Source organism: Lepisma saccharinum, chromosome 16, assembly GCF_977018435.1.
Source record: "Lepisma saccharinum chromosome 16, izLepSacc3.1, whole genome shotgun sequence".
In the NCBI taxonomy this organism is placed as follows: Eukaryota; Metazoa; Arthropoda; class Insecta; order Zygentoma; family Lepismatidae; genus Lepisma; species Lepisma saccharinum.
The window spans coordinates 73,693,165-73,709,021 of NC_139244.1; the positions used below are offsets into that span (position 1 = coordinate 73,693,165).

Below are 15,857 nucleotides of genomic sequence, written 5' to 3' on the forward strand. Positions count from 1 at the left end.
AATGTGCGCTATCTTACTGTCGTTCCCCATCGTATCTGAATGCACACATTTTCATGTTCATTATTCATATTATTCATATGTGCTACATTTAAACAATACTTTAACCCACTAGTGCCCAACTTCCCTTTAAAAAGACGTTAGAATGAAACTGAAAATTTTTACACCGATTGATATGTTCGTTGTCTTCTTGTATGATTGCATTGTCAGAACAATGGTTTCTGTAGTCCATTGTTCACTTTTGTTATTTCATTCCAGTTTTTGTGTTTTACAAGCAGTTGAAGTCTAATATTCTGCAATATGGCAGCTATGGAGCGATTTAGGTAAGTCATTTATGAATATTTAATAGTTTTAATTATTTTTTAAAAATATTTTTTACGTCTAATGACAGTAAAATGGATCATCTGTTAACTAAAATCAGGAAAGCGAAAAAGTTTTTAACAGTGTCAATACAACAACAACAACAATTTAGGTGTCCCTTTAAAGGGACGCTGGGCATTGACACAGTATAAAACCTTTACTTTCTCTTTTTTGCAGATGAATAAAAGTTAGGGCAGAGCATAGCCATAAATTCAATTCTGATTTAAATTATGACAGAAAAAACAATAATTTAAAGAGGCTTACTTAACAAAACGTTTAGTAGTAGCTATATGTTTTGCGCATGCGCGTATCTACATAATAGATGTACCTAAATCTGCCAATATTTTTCTTTACTTTGTAGCTCAGTAGCAGAAATCCTGCAAATTCTGTCAACACCAAATTTTCCTGAAAGTCATATAAAATCTTCTGTTGAATACTTCCAGTTGCTTTTTGAAAGTGAAACGATGGACCTGATTATTTCACAAACTAATTTGTACTGCTCACAAAGAAATGAGCAGCTGTCTGTAACAAACGATCAAACTGTTTGTTTGTACTGGTCCCTGGAAGAAGATGTCCCAAAACTTCTGTCAAAATATATGAGGAGAAACAGATTTGACGATATAATCAAGAATTTTCATTTGGCTGAAAGTTGCACGCTAGATTCAAACGATCGTCTCTATAAACTACGCCCATCCCTTACCATGCTGAAGGAAAGGTTTCTCAGAAACAATACTCTGGATACGAATATTTCTATTGATGCCATATTATGGTCGTCATTATGTTAAGCAGTTTATACGAGGAAAGCCAATAAACTTCGGAAACATGAATTGGGCTTTGTGTTCGTCAGATGGTTACATGTATGCAATTGATTTTTCCTTGAGAAAATCTGAAGATACATATCTGGAATTTGGATTGGGAGGTGATGTTGTCTTAAGGTTGGTGGACCAAGCTTCAGTACCAGGTTATAATGGACATATATTATACTTCGATAATTACTTCACTTCGTACAGTGTCTCTCAAAAGTTTTAGGACAACGACATTTTAAACTAGGCAACCAAATTTACACAAGGCGTTGGTGGGTTGCGTGTAGAGTTAGGCTCCATTTCAGGGTTGCCAAATGCACAATAAATATTTGTGAAATACGCGAAAGAAATGAAAAGAAGTATTATTGTATAAAATTATTAAAAATATCAATATTATATCGCAAATGACGAAATTCTTACTAAAAGAAAGAAACTAGGTTTTCTAGTTTTCATCGCTGATGAGCCTAAGGAAAGGATAACAGGTTAGCGGAGACGAAAGGCGACAAAGGAAGGAGAAAGAGAAAGCGAAAGGAAAAGAGGAAAAGTAGAGGAGAGAAAAATAAAGGATACACGAGGAGAGGAGAAGTAGTGAGAAGAAAGGAAAAATGGAGGACAGATGAGGTAAATGGAGCAAAGAAGAGAGGAGAAAACCGAGAGGAGAGGAGAGGAGGGGAGGAGACGAGAGTAGAGTAAAAAGGAGTAAACGGGAAGAACGAAAAGATGAGGAGAAAAGTGAAGTGTGGTCGGAAATCTAAGACAGGAAAGGAGATAAGAGGGGTGGAGAAGAGTGGGATGAGACAAGATGCGAGAAAAATAGAGAAGGTGATATGAGATAAAAGCAGAGGAAAAGGAGGGGAGAAAAGAATAAGAAGGAGAAGAGAAAATAGAAGAGAATGGAAAAAAAGGAGAGAAGAGGTAGTTGGAGAAAATATCGTCTCGGCGTCAAGAATTGATGCATTGATCAAATTATCGATATGAAACACACAATAACGTTTTGAAATATATTGGAGAATGTATTAGATCGGTGCCATATGCCTTTTGGCTGAGTTCAGAGCAAGATGAAATCTTTCACGTAAGATCATTGATTTTACCTGCGATTATACCACTAAAAACATGAATGTAATTTTAACATTTATCCAATATTTCTCCACTTCGCTTCGTTGAAATGAACATGATGTATTTTAATATATTCCCTCCCCCCATCGTTAATTCCAAACTGAATCATTCAGTTTCACACAGCGTGGACAATGAACACAATGGGATATGTCTAAAACTTACGAAAATTTTCTGCCACCGGAGGGGTTTAAACCTACGACCATCAGGTTCACAATCCTTAACGTTAACCACTACCCCACAACCTTTCGCTCCCGAAAACAGGTAGAAGGAGCTGACCAATGTGAAATGTAGATGCAACTCTCCTCCTACATGTAATGTGCAAAGAATACTTGTTTGTAACAAAGAAAACTAAGGTAGAACGAATCGGCGAAAACATTTAACGGAGAATTGCACATGTTGAAAACTTTTCATTCGATATTTGCGGAGGTATCCTTGCATTGATATCGATTGGGAAAAGGGGTAAAATTATTTGGTCTAGGAATTAATTCGTGCGCCTGGACAAGAGATGGCGTAACGAGCGTATCGTCCCACAGTTCCGTGTATCCACACATGCGTTGAAAAATCCTGTCAGCGCGCATCGTTCGTAGTATAAGGCAGTTAATTGACGCGTCAACAACAGCATTTTGTAGTCAACTGAACATGGTGCAGTTCGTGCCAGATAAAGTGTTTTTGCGGGGTGTTCTGCTTCATTACTTTAACATGCAGAAAAGTGCTACCGAACGTCATCGTATTTTGGTGGAAGTGTATGGTGACCATGCGCTAGCTGAGCGAACGTGTCAGAAGTGCTTTCCACGGTTTAGAAGTGGTGATTTCGGCCTGGAAGACCAAGAGCTACCTGGACAGCCAAAAAAATTTGAAGACGAAGAATTGAGAGCATTACTCGATCAGGATTCGTGTCAAACGCAGGAATAACTTGCAGAAGCATTAGGCGTTGATCAAACAACAGTTTCCAAACGCCTCAAAGCCTTGGGAATGATTCAAAAGATGTCACATTGGGTTCCACATGAATTGAAAGACAGAGACGTTGAAAGACGAAAATCTATTTGCGAATTGCTGCTTCAAAGACAGAAAAGAAAGGGGTTTTTGCATCGCATTGTTACTGGCGATGAGAAGTGGATCCATTACGAGAACCCGAAACGAAAAAAGGACTGGGTGAAGCCAGGTGAACCAGGTCCATCACAACCGAAACGAGATATTCACTGTGCAAAGGTTATGCTGTGCATATGGTGGGATATGAAAGGTGGGGTGTACTATGAGCTGCTGCAACCGGGTGAAACTATTAATTGAGAAGGTTATCGACGACAATTAATGCGTTTGAAGCAAGCTCTGGCCAAGAAACGACCAGAATGGGAGAACAGACATGATAGTTTGATTTGATTTGGTGTTTTAAGTTCACTTTATGCACAGTAAGGCTAATCGGGACTGGACCTACAGTTTAAAGTGGGATCCGAACCACTATGTGCCTCCACCGGGTATCGAACCCGGGACCCCTTGATTACAAGGCAACGACGCTACCACTGCGCCATCGGGGAGGCCTACACAGACATGATAAACTTATTTTTCAACATAATAACGATCGCCCACATGTCGCAAAACCGGTCAAAACATATTTAGAAAATGTCGGATGGGAAGTTTTACCCCACCCGCCATATTCACCAGACGTTGCTACATTGGACTACTACTTGTTCGATTGCATGAATAACGATTTGATTGGACAGCGGTTCACTTCTTCAGAAGATATCGAAAAATGGGTCTCTGACTGGATCGCTTCAAAGGATGAGGACTTCTTTCGCCACGGAATACGTAACTTGCCTGACAGATGGGCGAAAGTGGTGGCTCGCGATGGACAATATTTTTCTTAACGTATTTATGTATTTTGTGTTTGAACTACAGCTTCAATGTGTGCGTAACAACAGCACGAATTAATTCCTTATATACTCAATTGCCACAAATATAAAGAGTTATTTCATTAATATTTGTCAATGTCTTTAAAGCAGTACAGAATTATCGTTAGAGTATCATAATTCAGGATCTTATACATGAAAATATCCCTTTGAACGTGTGTCAATTCATTTTTTATTTTTTTTTATAAATTCCAGATGCAGAATAATGTAGTCACTATACACTGCTTTTACAAATAATGCTACCATGCTGTTGTTTAATAAAATGAGAATCGAAAAAAAGAGAACACCTCGTAAGAAGGATCGATCCTAGGACCGCTAGCAGCCCAATCGAGAACACTAGCCACTACACCTCGCTTTTACCTTCCGTTAAAACATCGATTTTTAAGTATTCTGTCCTTCCAATATTGTAGTTGTCGTTGGGTATACATGTAGTTAAACTTTTACTTTAATTTTGAATTGCTTTCTTGTAGTATAGCAGCTATCAGCCTCCCCGATGGCGCAGTGGTAGCGTCGTTGGAGCGAATTTACAATACCGGCCCCCTCCCCGCTTTTGTAATATTTCTCATACTCACTAATTGAGGCCTCGTAATCACGAATTTGAAGTAAAAATTTGGGGGTCACGTAGAAATTGCAAAATATGCGAAAATGAGTGGTCCGCGATCGGCACGATTGCTTATTATTTACCGGAAAATTTTGTGTTTCCAATACTTAAAAAAAAAAAATATAGCCTACATTCCTGATATTACTACGACCCAAAATTTTAAATATGCTTGCCTTGCCTAACCTAACCTAACCTTACCGAGAATGGTCAGTGGGGCTATCCGTGAATGGTTTTGCGCTAATTGTGAAAAAGAACCAATAAAAAATCTTATTTTCTTAGCACTTTAACGGCAAACGTTCATCATCGAAGACGCCATTTTCGTGTCATGCAATTTTACGATCGATGCACTGTTGCCAAACTTACCTGCAATCAAATCAGTCCACATTCCACATGTTCTTCTACATCGTGATTGTCACTGTCACTGTCGTCTTCTTCGTCATCCTCGACGCATTTCCATGCTCTCCAAGTATGAAATCAACAGTGTGGCAACGCTGTAGGCAGCGTAACTAATTGCGAACGTCAATTGTTCATATCAACAAATATGGCTACCATACTTGTATACGGAAAATCATTGCGAGAATTGAAAAGCTTATTTTACAACTTCTACACGTTAATGAACAATTTCTTCACCTCACCCCAACATGTTGACCCGAGATAAATAAACGCGACTAATTATTTCGTGAGTATAACCATAGAAATTACAGAAGGGTCCGGTATTGTAAATTCTTTCCGCGTTGCCTTGTAATCAAGGGGTCTGAGTTCGATTCCCGGTGGAGTCACATAGTGGTTCGGATCCCACTTTAAACTGTAGGTTCAGTCACGATTAGCCTTACTGTGATGATGAAAAACGAGAATATTAGTAGTTGTGAAAATACGAGTTATTTCTTCTAAATAATTATTGTGATTAGATATTATGAATGGGAATGGAAAATATCTAGAGGCTTGAACATTGCAGAACGATGCTCTCTTCCTGTGATACTGTAACAGACGAAATGCTTGTTTACTGACGCAAGTCTCCTGTCCAGAACAGTCTTATGAAATGTATTTGCTGTTGCGCAAGTTAACACAAACTAATTACACCGTTTGCAAATATGTATAGTATATGTATATGCATAGTAGTGGCAAGAGATCCATGAAAAACAAAATAAAACTGAATGGTTGGTTTATTATAGATAAATATTTTAAAAATATATTTTCTTCATTCCCTTTTTTCTTATTTTAATAATAATAATAATAATAATAATAATAATAATAATAACCCATGGCTCCACAGTCCTGGAAGGGCCTTGACCTATCTCCCGACTGGCAGTTAGTGATGGGTTCAAGCCGTTCATTTGTGTGAGTAGACTCATGAGCGCTCGCTCACTGAGAAGAGTCGTTGAAAATGAGTCGTTCAAAAGAGTCGTCAAGCTGCTTCTTTTTCTCGAAACACATGCCTGAAGAGGGGGAAGGGGGGTAGGAGGTGTTGAAGCAGATGATTGTATTTAAATAAACGAACACAACGGAACGTATCAGCCTCTGTCCTTCAAGATTAATAAATTGTATTGCATTTTGTGTATGTGTGTGTGCGTGTAGCCGACTAGATGGCCAAGATTCTGAAGTAATCGACATTTGATCATGCCACAGAAGTTCCCGGGTTCTAGTCCCGGTCTGGGCAAGGTTATTCTTTACGAGTGTCCATTCATCTATATCATCACGCATCATCCACATCGTCGCGATTACTTAAAATTTGAAGAAAAGCGGCATAAAATAAGAAAAATACAAATACGAGTCTGTGTGTGTGTGTGGATATACATATATGTGTAAACAGTAAACACACACACACACAAACAAAATTTATTGCACATACTTGTTTTCATTACTCTGCCTCATGAGTGAGATTTTCTATATTTGTATCTTGTTTCAGTTTGCATTTCATGATGCGGATAATGCAAATTATGCAGTACGATAATATGCACAGAAATGCTATATAATTAATTATATCAACCTTTTATTAGTAATAACGTGCATTTACATATTCTTCCTTTTTTGCATTCGATCACTGGTTTTAATATCGCAACAAATGTGAGAAAACGAGTCAACAAAATGCACTCCAGATCTGCGCTGCGACACATGCTTGCCGACTCTTTAAACAGCACGAAGAGTCACAGCACAGTCCCACGACTCTTCCCCATCATTCGTTCACGACTCTCCTGGCAGCTCGAAGAGTCACAGCACAGAGCCACGACTCTTCTCCCGCTGTTCGTTCACGACTCTCGAGACGGCACGAAGAGTCATGGAGCACCTTAACGACTCGCTCGCCTTAGCGACTCTTCCCCTCACTCATCCTTCGTTCACGAGTTGCGAGCTCTCTTACACAAGGCGCGGCGGCGGCAGTCTCTCCAGCCTCACTCGCTCTCCGCGGATGGCTAACAGCTGTGTTTAAGAAATTTATATCGCTCTTGAACATTGTCCATGTCCATCCCAGATAGCCGTTTGTTTTTCTACAGTCATTCAATATAAGTTTCTGTCAATATCATAATGTATGATTGAATTTCTATAAAGCGGGCCAAATTATACGTATGTATTTTTTTTAATGTTGCTTTCTACTAGTAAATCACCTTAACACGTAGGCTCACCGCAGATGGCCAACAGCTGTTTATCACTCGTGAACATGACCCATGTCCATCTTACGTAGTTGTTCCTAATTCTGAAGTCATTCAATAAAAGCTTTTTTGCAGTATCATGTACGATGGAATTTATGATTAAACTTCTATATTTATTCTTTAATGCTGTTTTCATTAGTAAAATATTTACACGTTAATGTTAATGAAATATTTCACGTCCTGTTCCGTCAGTCGTAAAATAATGAGTAAAAAGCCAACCAGCGCCATCTATTGGCGTTCAATACTACTAAAAACAATAGAACATCGTCGAGCGTACAGCAGAGACAGACACCTGCACGCGAAAAGATCGCTTTTCACAACGCTACGTACTTTCATGTAATTTTATGTATATTTACAGTTCGCTTATATTTTTATACAATATATCCACGTATAATCATTACGCGAGTGTTGTTTTTTATCATAACCTCAGCGGTGAAGGAAGACAACAGTCCGGAGCCGCAACATTTTGGTCCTCCGGGCCGGATGCAACGACATTGAGCCCGCCATGGACGTCAACCGTCGCATCGCAGCAGCAACAACAAGGTAGGTAGTGAGTGCATGCAAGATTCGTCACTTTCCTATTTAATTACATCCTCACACCCTTTGTGCTACCCTGTGTTAGTGTTCAGTGAAGTGTAAGTGAACTTTCAATACTGCAACGAACAGTTCCAGTGCATTGGTGTCGTGACAAAACAGTTTGAATTCTCGTTAGCAACAATGAATGCAGAGAGACTGAAAGAGCTTATCGTTAAGCGGGGACAAGTAAAGGCTAGAGTAACGCGTTTCAGAGCATACATTGATAGCCTCACAGAAGAGCATGGAATTGCACAATTAACATTACGTCACGAGAAATTTGTTCAATCGTGGAAAGACTTCGAAAACATTCAGTCAGAAATTGAACTTTTGCAAGATGAGTCATTACAGGAACAGGAAGGTCAAGAAAGGGAACACTTCGAAAATGCATATTTTGAGTTAGCGGCGCGCGCACAAACTGTACTCCAGACGCACGCAACGTCTAAAATTCACAATGAAGTGCCGAAAGAAACGCAGGACAATATTGCAGTGAAATTGCCAGTGATAAATCTACCGTTATTTCACGGACATTATGATGAATGGTTGTCTTTTTTTGACACGTTTCAAGCACTAATTCATAACAATTCGTCATTGCAAGCTATTCAGAAATTTCACTATTTGCGTTCTTCCCTGCGAGGGGAAGCACTTGAAGTCATTCAAGCGCTCGAGATCTCTGCACAGAATTACGAAACGGCGTGGTCACTTTTAAAGGAGCGGTTTGAAAACAAAAGGTACATTGTAAACAAACACGTAAAGGCATTGTTTGATTTACCGCCTGTAGAAAGGGAATCGGCTACCGCTTTGAAGCGACTTCTAGACAGCATAGTGAAACATTTACGTGCTTTAAAATCGCTTGGTCAACCGACAGAGAATTGGGACGCTCTTCTTTTGCATTTAGTCACAAATAAATTAGATAGCGTTACTCATAAAGAATGGGAAGAAACAATTCCAGGTACTGAACTTCCGTCGATGTCAGAACTCATTCAATTTTTGCAACAAAGGTGTCAAGTTCTAGATGCCGTAGATAACAATCGACCCACACAAAATAAACCTCTGTTTCGCAACAAAGGCTCTTATTCTCAGAAGAGTGGATCGGAAAGTAAGAATACGTTTAAAACAAACGTTCATCTTTCATACAATGAACCAAAGTGCAGGTTTTGTAATCAAACACACTTCATTTATCAGTGCACTTCATTCAAAGCAAAATCAGTACCAGAGCGAATAAATGTAGTAAAGCGTCTTTCATTTTCCTCAATTGTTTAAAAGCTGGACATAGATCTGAGACGTGTCCTTCAGGTAATTGTAAGATTTGCAATTCAAGGCACAATTCCCTACTGCATTTTTCTCAGCAGTCATCATCACGCAGCGCATCATCATCGTCGTCTTCTCAATCAGAAAACTACGTCACTCCGAGTGCAGGGCGGAGAGATACAGAATCCGTTACATGTGTAACACAGAATACTCAGAAACAAACAAATGTAATGTTGTGTACAGCAGTTGTTTATGTTAGTAATGCACAAGGATCATATCATAGTTGTCGAGCGCTTCTCGATTCGGCATCGCAATCAAACTTTATCAGTTCGAGAATGGCGCAAATGTTGAAATTGAAAAGAACGAACAGGGTTTCTCACATAAATGGAATAGGCGCATCAGAATCAAGGGCGTGTCACAGCGTTCAAGCCACTGTCAAATCAAGATTTAATGCTTATTCTGCCACATTAGAATTTGTCGTTCTGCCTGAAATCACACAAGAACTGCCAGCACTTCCGATTAATATCCACAATTGGAATATTCCACAGAATATTCATTTGGCAGATCCACAATTCAATACACCTCAAAGAGTAGACTTACTGATCGGAGCGGGAATATTCTTTGATCTGCTTTGCATAGGTCAAATACGTCTCGCACCAGGGTTGCCAACTCTACAGAAAACCACTTTCGGATGGATCGTGGGAGGTAAATATGATATTACGTCACATCATGCATCGCCAAACGTATGTTGTCTTAGCGTAGAAGAACGAATCGAGGATCAACTGCAAAGATTCTGGTCACTTGAAGAATGCAACGTTAAGCCTAGCTTATCCGCAGAAGAGATTGCTTGTGAAGAACATTTTAAGGCTAATTTCAAGAGAGATGAAACTGGAAAATTTATTGTTAGATTGCCAGTAAAGGACAGCATAAGCAAGTTAGGTGATTCGAAGGAAATAGCAACCAGAAGATTTCATTTAATGGAGAAGAGGCTCGTCAAGAATCCAGAATTGAAGGATGCTTATGTCAATTTCATGAACGAATATGAAAGTTTGAATCACATGCAACGTATTGAGGAAGATGAATGTCACATTTCAGAATGTTTCTTGCCTCATCATTGCGTAACCAAGGAAACAAGCTCCACATCGAAGCACCGTGTTGTTTTCGATGCCTCATGCAAAACTTCCAGTGGATTATCACTCAACGATATTCTAATGGTGGGACCTACAATACAAGACGACATATTCACTATTGTCACACGATTTAGGCAACACAAATACGTCATTACTTGTGACATTCAGAAAATGTACAGACAAATACAAGTTCATTCAGAAGATAATTGTCTACAGGAGATTCTTTGGCGTGATGACCCACAGAAACCTCTCAAAACATTTCAGCTCTCAACAGTGACGTATGGGACAGCTTCAGCGCCATTTCTTGCTACGAGATGTCTTGAACAACTTGCATTAGATGAAAAACAGGAATTTCCAAAGGCTGCAGAAGTCGTACTCAGAGATATCTACGTTGATGATATTCTAACAGGTTCCAACACAATGGAAGAAATATTAGAATTGCAGAACAGTCTCATCGCATTATTACAACGTGGAGGATTTCAATTGAGAAAATGGTGTGCTAATGACCCAACATTATTATCTCGCATTCCAGTAGAACATCAAGAAACAAAACTAGATCACATTGATGAAGCACAACAAACTATAAGGAGTTTAGGATTACTATGGAATCCAACCACAGATGAATTTTACTTCACAATAAAGGATACAAATCGAAGTGAAAGAATTTCCAAACGATCTATTTTATCCACCATTGCTGGTATCTTCGATCCATTAGGAATAATAGGACCAGTCATACTCAAAGCAAAGGTATTTCTTCAACATCTGTGGAGACTGAAACTAGATTGGGATGAAACATTACCATCATCACTGCATTCAGAATGGGATCACTTTCGCAAGGAACTACCACAGCTAGAGAAACTTCATGTTTCCAGATGGACAATGACCGAACCAACATCAGAAGTAGAGATACATGGGTTCAGCGACGCATCTGAGCTTGGTTATGGAGCATGCATTTACATTAAATGCAAAGATTCAAATGGACATATCACGTCTACTTTACTTTGTTCGAGATCTCGCGTTGCCCCTCTAAAAAAGGTAACTTTACCACGTTTGGAACTTTGTGGAGCATTACTTCTTGCCAGACTTACACACAAGGTCACAGAAGCTCTAAAATGGACAGGAATGAAGATTATTCTATGGTCAGACTCTACTATTGTACTAGCTTGGCTGAAAGCGCCTTCATCACAATGGAAAACTTTCGTGGCCAACAGAGTGGCTGAAATACAGAAACTGACAAGCAGTTACGAATGGAGACACGTAAGAACTCAAGACAATCCAGCAGATCATATTTCAAGAGGCTTGTTACCATCACAAATGCCAAATGCTAAATCTTGGTGGCATGGACCATCATGGCTAACAAATGAACTTATTGATCACAATGAGATTACAGTTGAACCTCAAGATTTACCTGAACAAAGGAAAACTACAGTCGCCTTAACAACTACAAAGTCATTTGAGTTACTTGAACGATACTCCACATTAGAAAGATTACAGAGAATAACAGCGTATTGTATGAGATTTTCTCACAACTCAAGAAAGTTACAGCATGAACGACAGTTTGGACCATTGACAACAACTGAACTGCAAGGAGCTATTACATGCTTAATAAAACTTACTCAACAACAAGAATTTCAACCAGAGTTGCAAGCTCTCAAAAGTAAAGCAGAACTACCCAAGTCAAGCAGACTACTTAACTTAAATCCGTTTCTCGACAAGAATCAAGTAATTAGGGTGGGCGGAAGACTTGCAGCATCTGAAAATACATATGACCAAAAATATCCAATTATTCTACCTGCAAACTCCAGATTGACTATTTTGATTGCTGGAAATGAGCACAGAAAACTACTCCACGCTGGACCTCAACTTCTGCTGACGTCACTAAGACAATCGTATTGGCCCCTCAGTGCACGTAACTTAACCAGAAGAATTGTACATCAGTGCATTGTTTGCTTCAAAAACAAACCGAAGACATTTGAACAGCTGATGGGAGACCTTCCAAGAGAAAGAGTGACAACAAGTAAACCATTTTTACACAGCGGTGTAGATTATTGCGGTCCAATTTGCATCAAAACCAACAATCGTCGTGGCAGCAGACTAGAAAAGGCTTACATCGCAATTTTTGTCTGCCTGGCTACAAAAGCTGTACATATCGAACTAGTCAGCAACTTAACTACAGATTCATTTATTGGAGCATTGAAACGATTCATCTCTCGACGAGGAAGATGTGCTAAAATTTTCTCTGATAATGCAACAAACTTTGTAGGTGCACAACGTGAATTACGAGAGTTACAAGCATTATTCATGTCACAAGTTCATCAAGAAAAGGTCCAGAATTTCCTAGCTTCTGACAACATTGAATGGCATTTCATACCCCCAAGGTCAGCAAGTATGGGAGGCCTCTGGGAAGCTGCAGTGAAGTCGCTGAAGTATCACTTGAAGAGGATAATAGGAAAAGCCTCATTCACTTACGAAGAGACTTACACATATCTAACACTCATCGAAGCTTGCTTAAATTCTAGACCCTTGACTCCTTTATCTAATGACCCGAATGACCTCAACCCTTTAACCCCTGGTCATTTTCTAGTTGGTGAGGCATTCACTACCATTTCCGAACCTGATTTGAACTTAATTCCAGTGAATAGACTATCCAGGTGGCAGCATATGCAACAGTTATATCAACATTTTTGGAACAGGTGGTCACGTGAATATCTCACAAATCTTCAACAACGATCCAAATGGAAAAGGAAGAACACTAATCTACGCGTTGGAGACCTGGTCTTACTCAAAGAAGACAACCTTTCCCCATTGAGCTGGAAGTTAGGAAGAATCATCGAGCTACATCCTGGAGGTGATGGACTTGTTCGGGTGGTATCCATAAAAACAATCCATGGCCAGACGAAGAGAGCAGTCGGGAGGCTGTGCCCCCTTCCAGTGTAGTGTAACTAGTGTGACTTAATTAGGTTGAAGGCAGTGCCTTCAAGGTGGGCGGCATGTTCCGTCAGTCGTAAAATAATGAGTAAAAAGCCAACCAGCGCCATCTATTGGCGTTCAATACTACTAAAAACAATAGAACATCGTCGAGCGTACAGCAGAGACAGACACCTGCACGCGAAAAGATCGCTTTTCACAACGCTACGTACTTTCATGTAATTTTATGTATATTTACAGTTCGCTTATATTTTTATACAATATATCCACGTATAATCATTTCGCGAGTGTTGTTTTTTATCATAACCTCAGCGGTGAAGGAAGACAACAGTCCGGAGCCGCAACACGTCCTATGAAAACGATTTTGTCAGACAATGTTTAAAGTTCACTTTATGCTCAGATTGTCTAATCGGGATTGAAGCTACATTTTAAACTGGGGTCTAAATCACTGGGCAAGGTGCCTCCACCAAGGATCGAATCCGAGACAGGAAGCGATTTCCTTACCAGGATTTAACAAGGAATGAAAGGATGGCTGAATAACATAAATAAAACAAACTCCATGGTGCAAGTTCTTTGTTTCTTGGTTTCTATGCTGGCCAGCGTGAAATAATCTTGGAGGGACAGATAAGTGGTGTCGCCCTCCTCAAAGTAAGCCTATTGACACCGAAAGTTCAGGGTTCGAACCCCTGCCCAGAGATGAGTGGTAATCTGTATTTGACCTCCTGTCAATTACTCTAATCCTCCGTCGTTGCCTTGTAACGATACTTGGTGGATCCCACTTTAAACTGTAGATCCAGTCCCGATTAGCCTATCTGTGCGTAAAATTAATTCATCCTCGCTGTCAATACTAAGTAATTAGGTATAAAATATGCATAAAATACAACAAAGAGTGTTAGGCAGTTAAAATATTAAAATTGAATTAATAAATGATAAAACATAATTACTGCATGCTAATTTATAAGAAATTATAGCACTTTGAAAAATGTTTGTTCGCTTATCTATTTCTAAAGCACAAATCAGTATCGTTACTCCAATGAGACGAGATTCTCGGACAGTAGATTTTACACAGAGTGTCTCTCATCATCTCACCAACTTTGGAAGGGTTGGCCCTGTTTGGCCCATTGCGATTGTAATGTCCTGCTACTTGTGAAACTGATTCACTTCCCACAATTTCAGTCGCCTCTGTGGAGGAGTGGTTAGAACAGCGCGCTAAGAGGAATCCCTGAATTAAGTGTCACTTCAACATTTTTTCTGATTCACCCTAATAACATAACGCTTAACGCTTAACGCTGTCATGTATTAAAATGGTTTGCGTGGCAAAAATTGTTATAAGTTCACTTTTATGCTCCAATAGGCTAATCGGGTCTCCCCGATGGCGTAGTGATAACGTCGCCGGTAATCAAGGGGTACCGTGTTAAATACAAAGTGGAGGTTCGGATCCCACTTTAAACTGTAGGTCCAGTCCCGACTATCCTATCTGCACATAAAGTGGACTTAAACAATAACAACTCAAAATAGGCTAATCGGAATATTGTAATCAAGAGGTCTCTGCCTAACACCTTCCCAAAATTTTCACAAGACTCCCCTAATATTTTTTACTAACATTTAATTTCTTGTAATTTTAGCGCTAATTTTGTCTGGACATCATAACTGGGTATAGGCTTCCAGGGGCTTGACTTCCGACGAAGAAATGCAATTGTTTGGCCGAATTTGAAACTACAGGAAAAATTTGTTGGCTGATCTTCGTTGCCCGTCATGGCCTGGGGTTGCGCGCTCTCTCTCTGCAAACAACACTCGCGAGTCGCGAGCTCGCGAGTCGACTCTTTCCTTCGTTCAAAGAGTCGACTCCTTCTCCTCTCATCGTACACGGCACGTTTCAGCCAGCTTCACTCAACTAGGGGTAGGGAAAATTAACAGAGAGGACCCCCCTCCCTCTCCACTCCTCTCCAGTCCCCATTTGCTGCCCGCAGAATCGATTTGCTTTCTTTAAAAAATTCCGGGAGCCAGGCGCATGCGCCTTCCTCGCAAAATTAGTGGAAAGGAGAGGGAATAATAGTTGCTTGGCGGGCGGAGGAGTCGTGGCACACATACGACTCTTTGAACGTGTCGTACAATTCTGGTGAACGAGTCGTTCACCGCTCACAAGAGAGAGTCTTTACTATTGAACGACTCGTTCGCGAACGACCCATCACTACTGCCAGTCTCCTTCCAACAGTACTGCCTAGAGGTGTGGAGTTCTTCAACCGGTAATGGGGTGACGTGGGATCAGCACGTCGAACCCCAGCCGTTATAGGATATTTCCCTCACTCGTACCTCCCCAATTTCCTCACGATGGTGGGTTGCTACCGGTGCTATACCCAGGCCGAGAACCCGAAGACTAAACACAGGCGAACTCGAACCCATGACGTCCCGCAGTCGGAGTCCAAAGCACAGCGCCTTAGACCGCACAGTCAAGGAGGGGGACTTTTCTTATTTTACTTTTGGCTAATCGCGACGATGAGGATGAATAATAAATAGAGAAATAAATAAAGAAGTTCACGCACAAGGAA

At 40.1% G+C, this 15,857-nt stretch overlaps 1 protein-coding gene across 1 annotated transcript; it reads left to right on the forward strand.

Moving 5' to 3' along the window:
• Window positions 1-297: 297 nt before the first annotated feature.
• LOC146000626 (uncharacterized) lies at window positions 298-13,317 on the forward strand. The gene is made up of 4 exons (XM_083138380.1): window positions 298-320; window positions 7,857-7,969; window positions 8,568-8,730; window positions 9,321-13,317. Exons 1-4 carry the CDS (start codon window positions 298-300, stop codon window positions 13,315-13,317), a joined length of 4,296 nt encoding a protein of 1,431 aa, XP_082994506.1.
• The last annotated feature ends 2,540 nt before the right edge of the window (window positions 13,318-15,857 follow it).